This window comes from Anticarsia gemmatalis, chromosome 7, assembly GCF_050436995.1.
Source record: "Anticarsia gemmatalis isolate Benzon Research Colony breed Stoneville strain chromosome 7, ilAntGemm2 primary, whole genome shotgun sequence".
NCBI classification, from domain to species: domain Eukaryota; kingdom Metazoa; phylum Arthropoda; class Insecta; order Lepidoptera; family Erebidae; genus Anticarsia; species Anticarsia gemmatalis.
The window spans coordinates 4,973,082-4,988,949 of NC_134751.1; the positions used below are offsets into that span (position 1 = coordinate 4,973,082).

Sequence of the window (15,868 nt, forward strand, 5' to 3'; positions counted from 1 at the left end):
CGAACATAATATATTTTATTATACAAGTATTTCTGACGCGAACATAAAACGGTTTACCATTAGTATTGAACCTGGTTATTTAGAAACTAGTATTTACCTGCACTGATAATTACTTACTTAATATACCTAACTACATAACTAAAAAACTATGACTTTAATATAACAGCGCGACAAATAAGACACGTGGCGACAAGGTAAGAAATAATAATTCTGGTGATGAGAATATACCTGTGTGTAGGTATTCAGCAGCCCTTTAAGGCTGCCATTCCACTAGAGATGTGCTACGCTGCGAGGATGTAATAGCTAAGCTGTGAAACTATGTGACCGTTTGCTACCGATACTAAGCTAAGTAGCGGTGGGAGTAAGATGTGCTGTGAAGATACGCCGCCGCAAAAGAACTTCGCGAGGAATATGCGCAGCTCGAGCTATGTCATATACGGATAAAAGGGACATCCATAGCACAAATCCATAACACAAATCCTTCTATATAAAAAACATATCTTAGCTGAATTCGTTTCCACCAGCGCTAAGCTTCAATGAATGTGATTGGTGGATATCAAATACATCCATCGCAACGCAACTTAGCATATATCTGGTGTAAAGGCACCTTTATGCTACTGAGTACCTTGACCAAACAACCGTTTTTGATTGATGTAGTAACTATTTCTAATGAACCTCACGACCCTAAAAAGTTTGTTTTAAGTTTGTGTATGTCCGTAGCATAATAGCTCTGAAACAAGTGCATCTATTCAGATTCACTTTTTCTCGACGACATATCACTTTAATAGATGTACAATTTGGAGGTTTCATTGATAGAATTTCTTTATATCTTTGGCTAAAAACATTCCAATTCAAAAATGTTTATATCTTAATCTGACGTTTTAAAATCAACACCTATTTCTTCTCAGTACGATATAGATATTATATATATTTTATGTAAAACATTGAAATATCACAAACACCATTTACCAGTTCAGTATAAACGGGCAATTTGCAATCCACATAATGTAAAGATCCATTATGTGCACGAGTCTCCACATAATGTTCGGAGCAAATGACCTTAGTAGCAGTAATTAAATACTTGGGCCAAGTTAGTTCAGTGATCAATCGAATCCTGATCACACGTAGAAAATGATGTGTTTTGTTTATTTGTTATATGATACTTTAATATGAATATTTGTGAAGTTACTCTGTTGTTATGCATGTGTCAGTTAAGTTTGCAAGCGATGGACACGGGATTTCCCGCGGGGCTAATGGCTGACTGTAAGTTTCAAGTCAAAATACGTTAAGAATCCTTAGAGCACAATACTAAACTAATTGTAGCAATGTCTACGAGTATGTAGAGCACAGATTGAATCGGGATTAACGTTAAATACGTTAATTGGTTCTTGTAGTGGTAGGTTTATGGCCCTAATATAACACAACTCAGACCTTTTTCGTAGCAATGGTATAAGTACCGACTTAGTATACATTGGATCTGTGTAATGTCTCTACACTACCCTCTAGGAAACCAAAAATGTCTTATTTATATTAAATATCTTACGCAAAATGAGCCATTCCAAAAAAAAATATTCATGTTAGAATACGTCTGTACCTAAATAAATATGTAAATAAATTACTGCTTGAAGTTCCATATTTGACCGTCTTTACACTTCAGGTCCAGGAATGAACCGAACAACAACTCTATCAGAAGAAACGAAACAGTCTCTCTCTATCGTAGTAATATACCCTACTAAAGGATTCTTAATACGACACAAAGAAGCGAGGTGCAAGCTCGATGAACCGGACTGTGTCACCAAACATATCAACTTTGCGGACAGGAAAACACAGGTAGGTATACAAAACTTTAAGTTATATGAGCCTTAGCTAATGCAGTGCGACGGATGTGAAGACCACTAATAAGCAATAGTAATTACACTCAACCTCAAGTTTAACTCGATCAATCCAAGTTAAATTTAATAAACTCAATTGTATGAAAGTTATTTAAAACGCTTCAGGGCTTTTGACATGGTTTAACCTAAATGCTGACATACAAGACACAATAGAAAATATTATTATTCTTTTATGCACTGATCAGTGTTTAAGCATTATGATAATTCGTATTAAATAATACCAGGATCGAGTTTTGACGAACTATTTAAAGAATGGTGACACTCAGCTCAAATGCCTCAGCGAACGTCCATCTTTGGAAAGACCGCGCCAAAAAAATTTTTACCTACAAATCGCTTGCCGACCGCTACTGCATATAAATGATATATGTATACTCATAAGACTAAAGCACCGACTTAACTTAATGCACATAAGATCAGTGTCAACTTTAGCCGACTTAAGAGTGCCAAAAACTTCACTGTCCCTGTGGCCGAACACTGGTCGCATTCGAGGTTCGATTCCCGAGTGGACAAAAGTTCTATTGGTATTTTCTGATTTACATTAGAATGTTTCCCAATGGTAGTTCGGAGTTTGGGAACGTGCCCGATAAATGACAATTCGTTTGTCCACTGTTAGATGTGATTAACATTGTTAATGGCTAAACGTGGATGTATTTCATACATATGTGCCTAATCCTTAGGTTTAAGCAGGCCTAATGTTATGTATGTTTGTAAAATCTTCATATAAGAACACAATTATAAAGTCGTTCTCAATGACACATATGTAAATTATGTAGATATACTATATTCAAATTAACAAATACGACATCTGTTAATAGTAAATGACTTGAAATAATGTAATTGCAATATATCTCTGCGAATTGCCGATGTCGCAACACGTATCAACATTAAACGAACGGCTTGTTTTTATCAACACTGAGTTCGTGAACTGTTTTGTAATAAAAATGTGTGTTATTGTCATAATTTATGTTATTATCGATTTGAATTGAAAGGAAATAATCATAACAAAGTAATATTGACATGAGTCAGCCGTGGTCGTTGACGTTTATTGATCAAGGTTTCATTTGGAAATCAACTTGCAGAATATTATAATACTGCAACTAAGACAGCTCTTGATACGAATGAATAAAAGCCATAAAAATAAATCTTATGTCGCAAAAGTCTTAAAAACCAAGGACACACAGAATAAACGCAAAAGAATAGAAAAAGACATATCTAAATATTTGTCTCCATAAAAAGATTCAACCAAAGAAGCAGTTTAGCGGTAGGGTGCAGGTTTAATGCGCTGCAGTTCGTATATGAACAGATTTTGAAAGTGCCTACTGTCAAGTGTCCAGTTACATTAATCAGCAAAAATATTCTTCTATTTAATACATTTTTTAAGGAATATAATAATAGGTTTGTCTTAATTTTAAAGGTGCTGATAAGTGGCTACATGGATGCTTCCTTCTCACCACTCGTCCGAGCATTCGTTGCGCAGTTCCTGTCTATGAAACGAAACGTGCTCGTGTTGGAGATCTTTCCTATTTTAGTCAGATCTTATCCGCTGTAAGTATTCAATTCATAACATAATAACTCTAGAATGTATGCCAAATCAATGTATGATGTTTTAGCATACCTTCGTACACATTATAGCATAGCATAGGGATCCTCTGCCTTTCTCATGATTGCTAATGTATTTATGATACCAAATGTATCAATATAGAAAGGTGGTTTATACTCCTATCAGTAAATAAAAAAATCCGAACCGCAAGCAAGTGCCTTGATTTTACCCAATTACATCCCAAGTTACGCTGCAACTGTCTGAGAAGTATAGCCTAAATTCTCAGACAAAAAACCAGTTCTAACACACTTAAGAATACGTAATAACGTATTCAATCCCTCAATTAACCACCTGAGTTTCTAGTTCCAAGACTACATTCCCATGAGTTCTTAATATGCACACATGCAACGCATATTATCATCTCAGTAACTTTTTTTTGTTCTGTGCACATGCTAAAGGAAATGAACAATTTGTATGTCTCAAGAGGCTTTGTAATTGTGTGCATATTTAGTAACAGACGTCGATCACATTAATCAGTACAGAGAACTGAGATCACGATTCGAAAAAATGCATTTAAAACTTGTTTAAGACTGCTTTTCGAATGTTTTCCTGTCCGTGATTTTGAGTAAGTGAAAGGACAAGGAATAATCGAATGTGCATAGACTTAAATATTAAGTATATTACATTGCTGACATCACCACCCTTGTATATTTATAACAAAGTAAGCATCAAACAAAATAGTAATCAATTTTAGGAGGCCTTGTAACAACACCTGTAACAGCACCTACCAAAAAGAAAACTTATCTTTAGAAGATCTTTAGAGGTTATCTAAAACATACCTAACTTTAAAATTTGTATTTTTATTGATAAACAATAATTGTTTGTATGATTCAGGGCAGCTCGCGTAACAAAACCGTTAGGAGAGCTCCTAGGTCAGTTCCTCGCGTCACTCACTCAGCAGGGCTTGTCCCCTAACCGGCTGGAGCTGGTGGGCGCGAGCCTGGGCTCCCACATCGCGTCGCACGCCGCCGTCGAGTACCGCCGCCTCACTGGCCAACGACCCGCCAGGATTACTGGTTTGTATCATTGTAGTATGGTAAATATTAAGATTTATGCAAAGGTAGAAATAACAGTAGGTACATTATTTGTCTCAAGTTACAATCGAATCGATGCATATGCAGATGCGTATACTAACCTAATATGTGCAAATTGTTAAGTTCGAAAAATACCAACTTTATTCGTTTTCCTCTCAGTAATAAGATAAATCAGAGAATCTGAGTAAAATTACTCAGTTCTTTATAATTGAGTGTTAGCACACAAACCACACGTTATTGATAAGTACAAATAATATCTTCGAACACAAATAGCCCTCACATTCCAAAAATCCGATAACGAACATCCTGCGGATCCGACTAATGAGACTAACACCCGACGCATTAGAACAAACCAGTTTGACCGGCGATTTATGGCTCATCTTCCACCTCTACCGCAGTGGGAAATGCAACAGTTGCAGTACTAAAGCCTCATTTAAACTCCAGATCGAGCCAAACAGTAGGTATATACAAACCCCAAATTAATCCGTTTTTTTTTGTTTGTGCCAAAAATTTGGGACAGAAGATTTGTCCATCAAGGAGAACGCAAAGAAATCACTTAACCGCTTACTATCAGTTCCACGGCTATATGAGAATGATTAAGGATTAAAGGCCTATGTAGGGCTCCTACACACAGTGTCGGCGACAGGGCCTAAGTGTGTGCCGGCGGGTGACGCGGCTTGCCGGCGTCATTTGTTTATAGCATTCAACCGGTAATGCTGGGTATTTTCTGCGTATTTCTGCTGGGCTTTGCCGCCGTCGTGTGTGTATGGCTACTTATGACACATTTATATATCCACTAGCATTAAATAGCTATTGTCAAATGTACTAGTTTCATTAAATCTGGCCGCATTTATCACGTTCCAGGGTTAGACCCAGCCGGCCCTTGCTTTCGCAACGTGCCCCCAACAGCGAGACTCCATGCTGATGCTGCTCAGAGGGTGGACGTGTTACACACCAATGTAGATGGGTTCGGTATTGCAGAACCGTTAGGCCATGTTGACTTCTATGCTAATGGAGGTAATGAACTTAAAGATTAGAATAAAACTGTAAGTGACAATGGTTTACTTTAGTATTTGTTAAAGTATCCGAAATTCAAAAAAAACATAGTAAGGTTTTCTTTACTTCAGTAAATGATTAGATAAGTAGTTATAACTTTTATAATAAAATAACTTACTTTTAATTAGGTAGGTACGATAAGTACCCATATAATTAAATATTTAGAAGTACCTTTTTTTTTTACTTGGTTAATGCATGAAATTGCCTAAGATTTCTTAAATTAATAATGTATTTAAATTACGACAGGAATTAAAATATTTTCTTTAAATAAACCATCGTGGTAGATAACCTAGATAATTGTTTACGAGAAATTATAGAACGCTTAGACCTCAGTGCCAACATAATGTTCTTGTTTTTCTAGTTTTGTTAGCTTGAATCTTAATACTTTACTGGGAGCAATCCGTTAACTAGTCATTTTCTCACGATAGATATTTTTATTACGGCTTTTTTTAAGCAATAATGGTGAGACATTTCTACGTTCTTAGGTAATAGATTCACTTCTTTTTCGCATAAGGATCGGCAGACTGCAAAAAAGCTATTACTACAATCTATTTTAGATATAGTAACTGTAGTGCGATTCCCACAACCCTCAATATCAACTATCGGCAACCGGCTACTTATCAATAAATTTTGTTTGAAAATCTGGTAAGCGCCTCTAGTGGGCGGCGAAGGAACTATTTTGTAGTACATTTAAATGTTAAACCTTCGTTACCGACTGCATAGAATCGCGCTACAGTTTTGCTTATTCGGTGCTTCTTCAAATGTTAATCTTTATATATATAATTCTTCTGTAAGTGTGTATGTCACTGAACTTCTCTGAAACGACTGGACCGATTTTGATGAAATTTTTTGTGTGTGTTCAAGGGGATCTGAGAATGGTTTAGGATTCACAATTTTGTCCGCTGGACAATGGCTTTTTAATTAATTTTTAGACAGGACAACGTCTGACGGGTCCGCTAGTAATATAATATAATATCAATGCAGTTACATTTCCCCAGTATTTTCTTAGTAAAAATGAAAAACCTTTTTATTACAGGTGAATTCCAACCATCAATAACGGGCAAGTTCATCCTTCCATGCTTTCAACTGTGCAGTCATATTCGAGCTGGATTCTACTACCTCCTAGCGTACACCAACCCAGACAAATTTGTCGCAGTTGCGTGCGATTCAGTCGCAAACGCAAGACACGGCGACTGTTACGAAGGAACAATTAGAACTAATATTCTTGGACCAAAGACTAATTTTACTAAAAGAGGTATATTCTATTTACCCACGGGTGCTGTATCGCCGTATCATTTAGGACTAAATGGTTTGAAGAAGAGAAAGTATGGAGTGAATGATTACTTGTTAGCTCCTGCGCCTGAGGGTGATATAACGATTTAATTTAAACTGCCATGTACTTTTTAAGTATACTGGATGTGTTAGCTAAATTCTTAAACATAATAATTATGTTATTATTCGAAAACTCGTTTTAAAAGTTCATATTTTTTTACTTTTTTTTACATTTATAGCTCACGCTACAAATGTTTTGTAAATAGTGACTTCTTAGCTGCCAAAGGCGACCATTAATATTGTCTATAGGGTACCTTTATTGTGCAATAAAATTGGGTAAACTTATTTCAAGTCTAGGGTTGGTTTAGGGTTAAGCAAATAGTATAGTAAATTATTCAAATAGAATATTCTGTTACCATTTACTATAAAATTATTTTTACATTATAACGAAAAGATAAACCCCCACCTACAAATAAAACAATATAAATAATACAAGAGCAATTTTATTGTAAATTTCATCACAATACGCATTAACAACATCTAGTTATTATGTTTCAGTTAGGCCGACAGACATCTCCGGTACAAAATCTAGCTACGAACGTATTATGTACATTACATTGGTTATGTTCAGTCGAGATAAGCTCAGCGTCAACTAGCCCGCTCCGCCGAGCAACGCTTGGAAGCCATACTTGATTACTAAGAAACGACAGACCTGACTATCATTAATGACTTTAAAAAATCATTTATTTGAATACGACGTAAATCTTTTGTTTAAAATATTCGCAAAATACGATAGGTACCATTTTTAGAATGTTTTTTTTTTGTCAATGCAAGGTCCGCCGCTTCAACTAATATTATGTTACACTACACTGAAATTCGTACAATTGATATATCATTGATTTATCTAACACTTAAACCTGAGAGATATGCTGTCAAAGTTGCAGATACATTTGCGCAAATAGAAAATAATATCATTAGCGTTATAGTAAAAATATCTTAAATAAATCGGTCGTTACATTTTCCAATAAATAGTTAATCTAGTAATAACCTATTAAGAATAACAATCAAATAACACAGATATATGAATATATTGTAGTAAAGCATTACATTTTAAAAGCTGCGCCATTGTGTGGTACAGTCGCAAACACATTCAGATCTCTAAATAATAATATAAAAAATACTAAAAATTCATGTGCTGTATGTGTACCTTACATTTACGTTATAAGGCGGGCAAGCACCACGACGCAACGCAATTCATTCATAAGCTATAAAATATATTCTAAAAATAGAAATTCATATTGGAATGTCTAAACATAGATGCCAAGTGTGCCAATTAAGGTAAAGTTTTTCTATACTATTTGTTTTCGCTTCACAAACGCATAAAAGCTGCAGTAGAATAAAACATGAAGGAATTTATCTATTACGCTATTTGTCTTTTTCCCTTTTACCACAATGAAAATATAATGGAAGAAAACTATTACTGCTTTTAAGCCTTTATGAAATTATATTAATCTAAGTTTTTTTTAGGTAATACATCCAAATAAATCGACAGAATATAATAAGAATATGTAGATATCGTGTACCATCAACCCATTATAAAAAATGTTAGCCTGTGTTAATATTGTAATGATTATTTTTGGAACTATAAAATTACTAAAAGAGAACAACGCTTCGTACTGTTTCTCACAGCGGGCGTATTTTCGCACGTATACGCTTAAGAGCGTGCTAAATGTCTGTACGAGGAAAAATTATCCCAGTGTAAAAATAATAATATGATTATGCAACGGAACTAGCTCATTTATCATTCGCGTTCTAGGCATTTACCACTAGATTCTAACATTTTTTATAAGTAAGGAAGACAGGTAATAAACATTACACGCATATATATTACAAAATTATAAGATATTTTAGTAATACATGGTTCTATATGCTCGAGTATACATTGAAATATTCATCAGTCACACTAAAGGAGGCTACACATTAGTACACATGTCGCCGACCCGCGACACGTCATTACAACGACTTGTTGGCGGCTTTTTGTAAAGGTAGACAAGACGCCGACGTGCTGGTGTAACAGTATTTTAGCCCTCCCCCTCTTTGAAGGAATCAAATTTGTGTGATAGTTAACCCAAATTGGGGTCAAAAATAGGGCTATTTATAAGTATACTTTTTTCTGTGGTGGTATAAGAGGTTTACATGTAAAGTCATCTCCATTAAATTAGAGATAAAAAAAGTCCCAAACATGTATTTTTTTTTAATTTCCAGTCACCGTTGGCATAACTATGTTGGCTGATCGGCAATTTGGTGTGTAGACTCCACAATAAACATTGTTACAAAATACTTCAGTAAGGTTCATCTCTATGCGCTAACTCATCCAATGATCTAGCGATACTCGATATGAATGTAATGACTTAATGATATGTCATTTATGTTTCACACTACAGGTGAGGAGAAAATACGAGTGTATGATTTAAAACTTCTCATTGATCAGTAGAGTCCATTAAGAATTAGGTTCCAATCTACTCGATCAAAGTTTATGTTATTCCCGTGATTATGTTCTCTCTATATGCATGTAATTGATATTAAATAAACATTTTGGCACTAATACAAAGATTAGGATATTTACAAGACATTACATTGTATTTTTAGACTTGTATTTATAAAAAAATCTGAAACTTCGAGATAAAAATTAGTTGATAAATATTTGGAAAATTTCATACTTTTACTGTGATGAGAAAATATACTACTAAATACTGTAATTTAAAACTGTCTTGATACAATGTACTGATAGAAATACTTAATATTTGGTTATAATACAAAAGTTTGACTATCGGTGGCTTTATGCGGCCAGTTTCGATAACCTACCTTCAATAAGGGATAGGCTTACAGTTAACCCAGTTAGTAGGTTATTGTTTTAGGCCAAAAGTCGTTTACGCTTTAGCGATTTTTAAAGTATAGCAATGTATTTCTCGTAATGAGATATATTATAATGATTATGTGTTAAAAAGATATTGACGAAGTATGTAAAATATGGTCCTATAAATTGTTTTATGTCGCAGGACAATAACGAGAATAGTATCTTCACAATGATCCTAGTTAATTTGTTGGTACTTTATACTACCTATGATTATTATAACCTAATTGTAGGATCATTGTAAAAAGGCTTAAATTGCAATCATCCTACGACATACGTTTCTAAAATCTACTATTGACGATTATTAGGCGTTGTCCTAATTGGCTAAGAATTGTACAGTGAAATGATACGAATTCATCTCAATTTGTTTTATGTGTTCGACAAAACCATGTCGCTTTTTCATACGATCATCAGTCAATTAGGACGATGCCAAAGGCTTCAATGGAAACTATGAATATCAAACGAACGGTTTGGAAACTCCTATATGTGGCAAACCATTGATTTAATATATCCGATACAAAAGCCCTCGGAAAATGTTATTCTACCAAAACCAGAAAGATCTTTATAATATAATGTATAAAGTGGGTTTTCTACATTGGACAGGAATTACCATAATTGTCCGCTAGGGGCGCTGTGAGCATTGAATCCAAACATCACGAGTATTATACTCGAAAATGTTGATATAAGTATACGAAAAAGTCCCGCGTCGCGATTTACAATGACACTCTCACATAATAGGGCGAGCCTATTGCCATATACCGAGCACGTTACCAAACTCCGGATTACTATTGGGAATATTGTAATATACATTAGAAAAGCCTTATTTAAGATCCCAACCAGTTATATGCCAGCTTATTCAAGGCGTAACCCGTCCCTCATTTCGGGAGGAGACCCTTACCCTGCAGTGGGACATTAATGCGTTTTTTTTTATTTACTTTTAAACTGTTTATGGTTTAAACGCTCACAGCGCCACCTACATTAAAAATTTACAGCTGACTTGTCCATCATCCTATCACATACACATCAGTGCTCCACAACGCAGAGCGAGAGAGTATTAGCTACCGAGGAATATACTCCAATGGATACCACGACACTGTCTCCTCCCTCAAGTTCAATGACCCTAATGGTATAACAACACCTCCTAAGAACTGGTTCTCTTGCAACGAGTCATAATTCCATACGGTGGCTTGAAGACTTCTGTTCTTGATGACGTCGATGGGCAGACGGTATTCGAGCATCTCCATGAATGATGGGTGTGAGTTGCGTTTGAGTACGCGGGTTTTGCGCTTCGTTTCTTTTGTTGGATCAGGTACTAGGTACACCTGTAGAATAATATTATTTATATTTATTATTGTGAAGGTATAATAATATATAACATCTTCACAATAATCTGTGCATCACCCTAAGGCAGAAAATGCCTAGCATTAAGTCCGTCTTTATACAGCTTTGTATATTAAGTTTAAAATAAATAAATACTGTTTACAGATGAGTGGGAGTTAGTAAAAGGCACAGATTTTAAACTACTGTTATAAATCATAATTTTATGCAATTATCAGCAATTTTCACTGGTAAAAATAGTTAAAAATTTGTTACTTTTCATACAGGAAGAACTGCATACAATACTGGATATCGTTTGAAGTTCTGGGTAATGTTGGACCCACAAAGCAATATTTAAGACATGCTTATTCTTAGCAAAAATTAATTAGATTTTTCTCTAACACAGTAACAACTTGTAACAAGTGTATGTTATATAAATGGGTAACTTACCTTGACATAAGGGTTTGGTGGCAGTCCTTGCGGTGTTAGCGCTAATGACTGCGCGTGTAGAATCAGTACTGAAAGCACACCGCTCGCGTACTGCACTGACAACTTGAGCGATCCTGACCCGCTCGTCTCTGGCTCTGTTGATTCTAAAGTAAAAATAATGTCTTAGATTAGGAAAGAAAAAAAACGCTGCTTCAGTGTTTTTTAAGAAAGGCAATTCTCTGGTTAAGTCTTTTGTAAAATTGAAAGGATCTGGTGGAGAAAAACTAAACAAAAGAGTGACTAAAAGCAGTTTCTATTGTTTCATACCAATATAATTATTCCGAAAACATAAATTTTTCTGCCTACTGCGCTTTCGCAGATATCTCTGCTTTTGAGATGAAGATTTGAAAATCTATTTAGTGAAACTACTACTGAGGCTAAAAAATGATTCTTTCTTAATGCTTTTTTCTTGTTATTCAAAACATAGTTTTTATACAAAACGTAAAATTAATCGTATTATAAAAATTAAAACTGTTTCGCTTGATCTAATTTATTTACAAGTTTCACATACCTTTTCTCCTCTGATCGACGTCCTGTTGATCTCTCAGTAGCGGATGGAAGAACGTGTACACAAGATCCGAGTGTGCTATCTCATCAGCTAGACTGAACAGTGACGTCAGAAACGCTTGTACGTCGCCGAAGCGTCTGTCTGCCACTTGACGAGTGTTTGACCGCCCTACGTAGAGGCCTGAGGGTAGACTGAAAATAAAAGATTTTGGTAATGAGAAACTGATGAGTGGGAAAAAAAGCAATGATGTGGAGGTTTAACTTTAACTTGTACATAAAAGTCTTATATTTCTTGCAGAAAACACTACAGCATAACGGTGAATGTTTATTGCTTAATGTGCATTTTGGAATACAAAATAAGGAACAATCCGACTTTTCTATTGCTGGCTTTTATTATCTCCCATTTATGAAATTTAATATATCATCTAGTTAAATATTGATTTAGAAGCAAAATTAACCCTTAAATGCTTAAAAGCATGTTAATAAATAAACCGAAACGTGAGTAATATAGAATTCGGATTAATGAATAAAATTACGAAATTCCTTTAGATTACACCTGCTCTATAAATACCAAAGCTAATCCGACATAATATCTTTAAGATAATAACAACAAATTACAAGAAACTCAATGGGTTTATTAGGATTATTTAAGTCCATTATCTTTATCAATGTTATCAAGCATTCTCACTTTACCTAATATGAACAGCACAGGCACTTGCCCATAATGATTTTTGTTTTCAAGTTTGTACAATAGCGAGTCTCGCTTATCGCTATTTTCAAACAGGGAAACTGTAGTTTTCGTTCACTAGTTTTCGCGACTACTCAAAAGGAACGGTATCGTGAGATGTGTCAAGATATTTGAGAAAACATATTTGTTGTCAATTGTTTATAGTAATCTTGGGTGAATCATATTTTAACTCTTTTGCTGCCAACGACCCAATTGGAGAGTTCAATTTAATGTGTTAACTGACTTGGGCGATGAAAGGGTTAACTGATATATGCCCAGTCATTCAAGATAATTGAAAAGGTATCTACATATCTTCAAACTTAGCAGTGTATTATCAATTCACGAGTACATACAGAGCAATCAATGGATTAGACTACTAAACACTTGGACGACCACTTGACCGCCTTACGGCCAGTATCTTCGTTCATATCTAAAGTAACTTATACTTAACATTTGTTATAACAGGCTAATCAGTTTTCTCATAAAACTATTAGTAAATTCGTGAAGAAACAAATTTGATTTTCATTTTTACTTTTTTTTTTCTAAAAAAGACAACTCCCGCACTAAGAATTGCTCTTGTATCGCGGGGACTTTTACAAACATACAAACATACAAACAACGGACACAAAGCACAACCAGACCCGAAGCAATTATTTGTGGATCGCACAAATAATTGCTCCGTGTGGGAATCGAACCCCGACGCAGTAGTGTTGGCGTGGTGACCTAAACCACTGCGCCACGGAGTTATCCCTAATTGGCTGTTACTTTTGTGAGACTGGCCGTTAGCCATTTGTTTTCCGTCCCTTTTCCACAAACAAACACCTAAATAACCGACGACATTACAATAATTTCATTGATAAGATTACAAGTCATTATTTGTGGCGTGTCGGAAGCGAAACACTTGCGCTATCTTATCGTACCTGGGCGTATTGATTTAAACAGTAATGGACGAACTATTGTCATCGCTTACACCTTTTGTTTTATATTAAATTAGTATTTGTTGCAATTTCATGGCCGTTATACGATATTCTGAAGCAGGTAAATAGAACTTTTTATCATATTTTTCTATAAATAAACTGTTAAAACGATTTGTTTATAAATATTTGCTGTAAAATTTTATTGGTTGTTATACAAATGAGTCATTATGCCACGATAACAATATTTTTTTTTTTTATATTTCAGGTGATAATACAGTGAACTATATAGCAACTCTAGCGTTCTTCTGTAGTGTGTCGTGTATCACTCTAATGCTCAAGTTCGGCAGATTCAAGACATCCTTCGATGTGTACAATGGGAAGAGAAGAAAGCCGGGAAAAGAACATGATAATACTAACCCGATATCTATTAATGGCGCCTATAGGACAAATAGAGATGAGTTCTATAGTAAGTGTTCTTTCAATATTTCCTTTAATGCCACACCTAATTGACAGTGTTAATAGATAATATTGCCTTGAAATGTTTATCGTGGATAAGGAAACCATTTGAAAGCCACTCTTTTGACTCATGTATTGACGATTATCAAGAGCCCTATTTAGAACTCATCGACCAAAATTACTTCATACTAATCTCAAGTTTGCCTCTATTCTTTCAGTATACAACAACAACTCAGAGTCACAAAGGAAGCTAACGCCATCTAGTCGTCCAGCGCCACCGGTACCGCCTCCCATCCCACCAGAACCTGCAACGGGTCAACTACGACAGACCAAAAGTACCAGCGACCTAGTACGAGAGAAAAATCTCCCGCCGAAACTAAGACCAGCCCAATCAGGCGTCTCACTAGACCCACGAGGCGCCGACAATAACAACAGAGACAGTAGAACACTAGCAATCGACCCAAAGAATAAAAGACAATTAGACGCACAAAAGAGAGTAGAAAAGCAGAGGCAAGAAGAACAGAAAAAGTTAGAAAAGAAACGGTTGGAAGAACAGAAAAAGTTAGAGAAACAACAAGCTGACGAACAAAAGAAAAGAGAAAAGCTGGCACAACAGGAACAGGCTAAACAGGCGAAGTTGGAGAAAGAAAGACAGAAGAAAGAGGCGCAACAGTTGAAGAAGGACAAAAAGACTAAGAGGCAAGCACCGCAGAAGCCTTTAGCGAATCCTTTGGCACAGAGCAGCAGTCAACAAGCGAGCAATCCACTTGCTCAAGGCAGTGGTACTCAGTATAATACGAATACATTAGACAGTTCTATCAGTAAGTCGAGTGGACCACCGCCTTATTCTGAAGCGCCAAATCAAGGCTCACCGCAAACAAGTAAGAACCCAAAGCCAAGCGACCCCAGTTCTAATGTGACTTTCAGCAAGCCTATAGATACGGGCAGTTGGGACATGATATCGCAACATAGGCACAACGTGATTATTAATAGGCAGGTGAATAACGCCCCTCCGCCGCCGAAGGGAAAACAGACTACAATGGATTTGAATTTTAGTTTAGGTGAAGAAAATAGGAAAGATAATAGTGAAGCGTGAATCCGATAAAGATTGTGCTGATATTAAAGTATCCATGGCTTATTAAGTACGTTAACCTTTGTTCAATAACAACTCATGTAATGCGAATCAAATATTGTGCTACATCATTACAGTAGAAATGACAATACAAACTAAATACTAAGCAAAAGAAAATCTGAAATGGTTGTTACGAATGTATTGAAACTACGTTTGTCGTACATTATGTTAAAACCCTTGGTTATCTATCAGGATGAAAACAAAATCTTTCCAAAAAACTTTCTTTAAAAGGTTAATGACCCGGTTGTTTTAATATCAGTCAATATGCTGCATTCTTCCTTTAGATTAATTAGTGCAAGTAAATATTTAATTAAGTACTATTGTTGATTCATATCAGTCTGTTTTATGTTATTGTTAAATACATGTTTTTACTTTCATAATCCAATTGTTTCTATTTTATCTTTACGCTAAAAGATTTATGTGGAATTTAATCGTTAGATTTTATAGATAAGTGATGGATATCTTATCTAGTAGTATACAAACTAAGCGTAGGTTATAACATAAGACATAACGACATAAGAACACTTACCCTCTTATTCATAAAAATATATGAAA

General features: G+C 35.3%; 3 protein-coding genes across 5 annotated transcripts in view; 2 read left to right on the forward strand and 1 right to left on the reverse strand.

The window, feature by feature from the left end:
• The first annotated feature begins 1,088 nt into the window (after window positions 1-1,088).
• On the forward strand, window positions 1,089-7,223 carry LOC142974333 (lipase member H-A-like). Its single transcript, XM_076116598.1, has 6 exons — window positions 1,089-1,263; window positions 1,658-1,830; window positions 3,307-3,437; window positions 4,327-4,508; window positions 5,391-5,543; window positions 6,619-7,223. Exons 1-6 carry the CDS (start codon window positions 1,170-1,172, stop codon window positions 6,963-6,965), a joined length of 1,080 nt encoding a protein of 359 aa, XP_075972713.1. The 5' UTR covers window positions 1,089-1,169; the 3' UTR covers window positions 6,966-7,223.
• Window positions 7,224-7,341: 118 nt separating this feature from the next.
• The window catches only part of Pi3K68D (phosphatidylinositol-4-phosphate 3-kinase catalytic subunit Pi3K68D), a 31,366-nt gene continuing 22,839 nt past the window's right edge, over window positions 7,342-15,868 (reverse strand). For both annotated transcript variants that reach the window (XM_076116597.1, XM_076116596.1), the window contains exons 31-33: window positions 12,086-12,273; window positions 11,536-11,678; window positions 7,342-11,090 (exon numbers count right to left, since the gene is read on the reverse strand). In XM_076116597.1, coding sequence (XP_075972712.1) covers window positions 10,827-11,090; window positions 11,536-11,678; window positions 12,086-12,273 — 595 coding nt within the window. In that variant the 3' untranslated portion in view covers window positions 7,342-10,826. The remainder of the gene's footprint in view (window positions 11,091-11,535; window positions 11,679-12,085; window positions 12,274-15,868) is intronic.
• On the forward strand, window positions 12,903-15,695 carry LOC142974331 (uncharacterized). 2 transcript variants are annotated; one of them, XM_076116595.1, is made up of 3 exons: window positions 12,903-13,108; window positions 13,991-14,191; window positions 14,400-15,695. In XM_076116595.1, the coding sequence occupies exons 2-3, from the start codon at window positions 14,056-14,058 to the stop codon at window positions 15,275-15,277; spliced, it is 1,014 nt and encodes a 337-aa protein (XP_075972710.1). In that variant the 5' UTR covers window positions 12,903-13,108; window positions 13,991-14,055; the 3' UTR covers window positions 15,278-15,695. The 2 variants fall into 2 exon arrangements, with proteins under 2 accessions (XP_075972710.1, XP_075972709.1); XM_076116594.1 differs by lacking the exon at window positions 12,903-13,108 and adding an exon at window positions 13,562-13,846.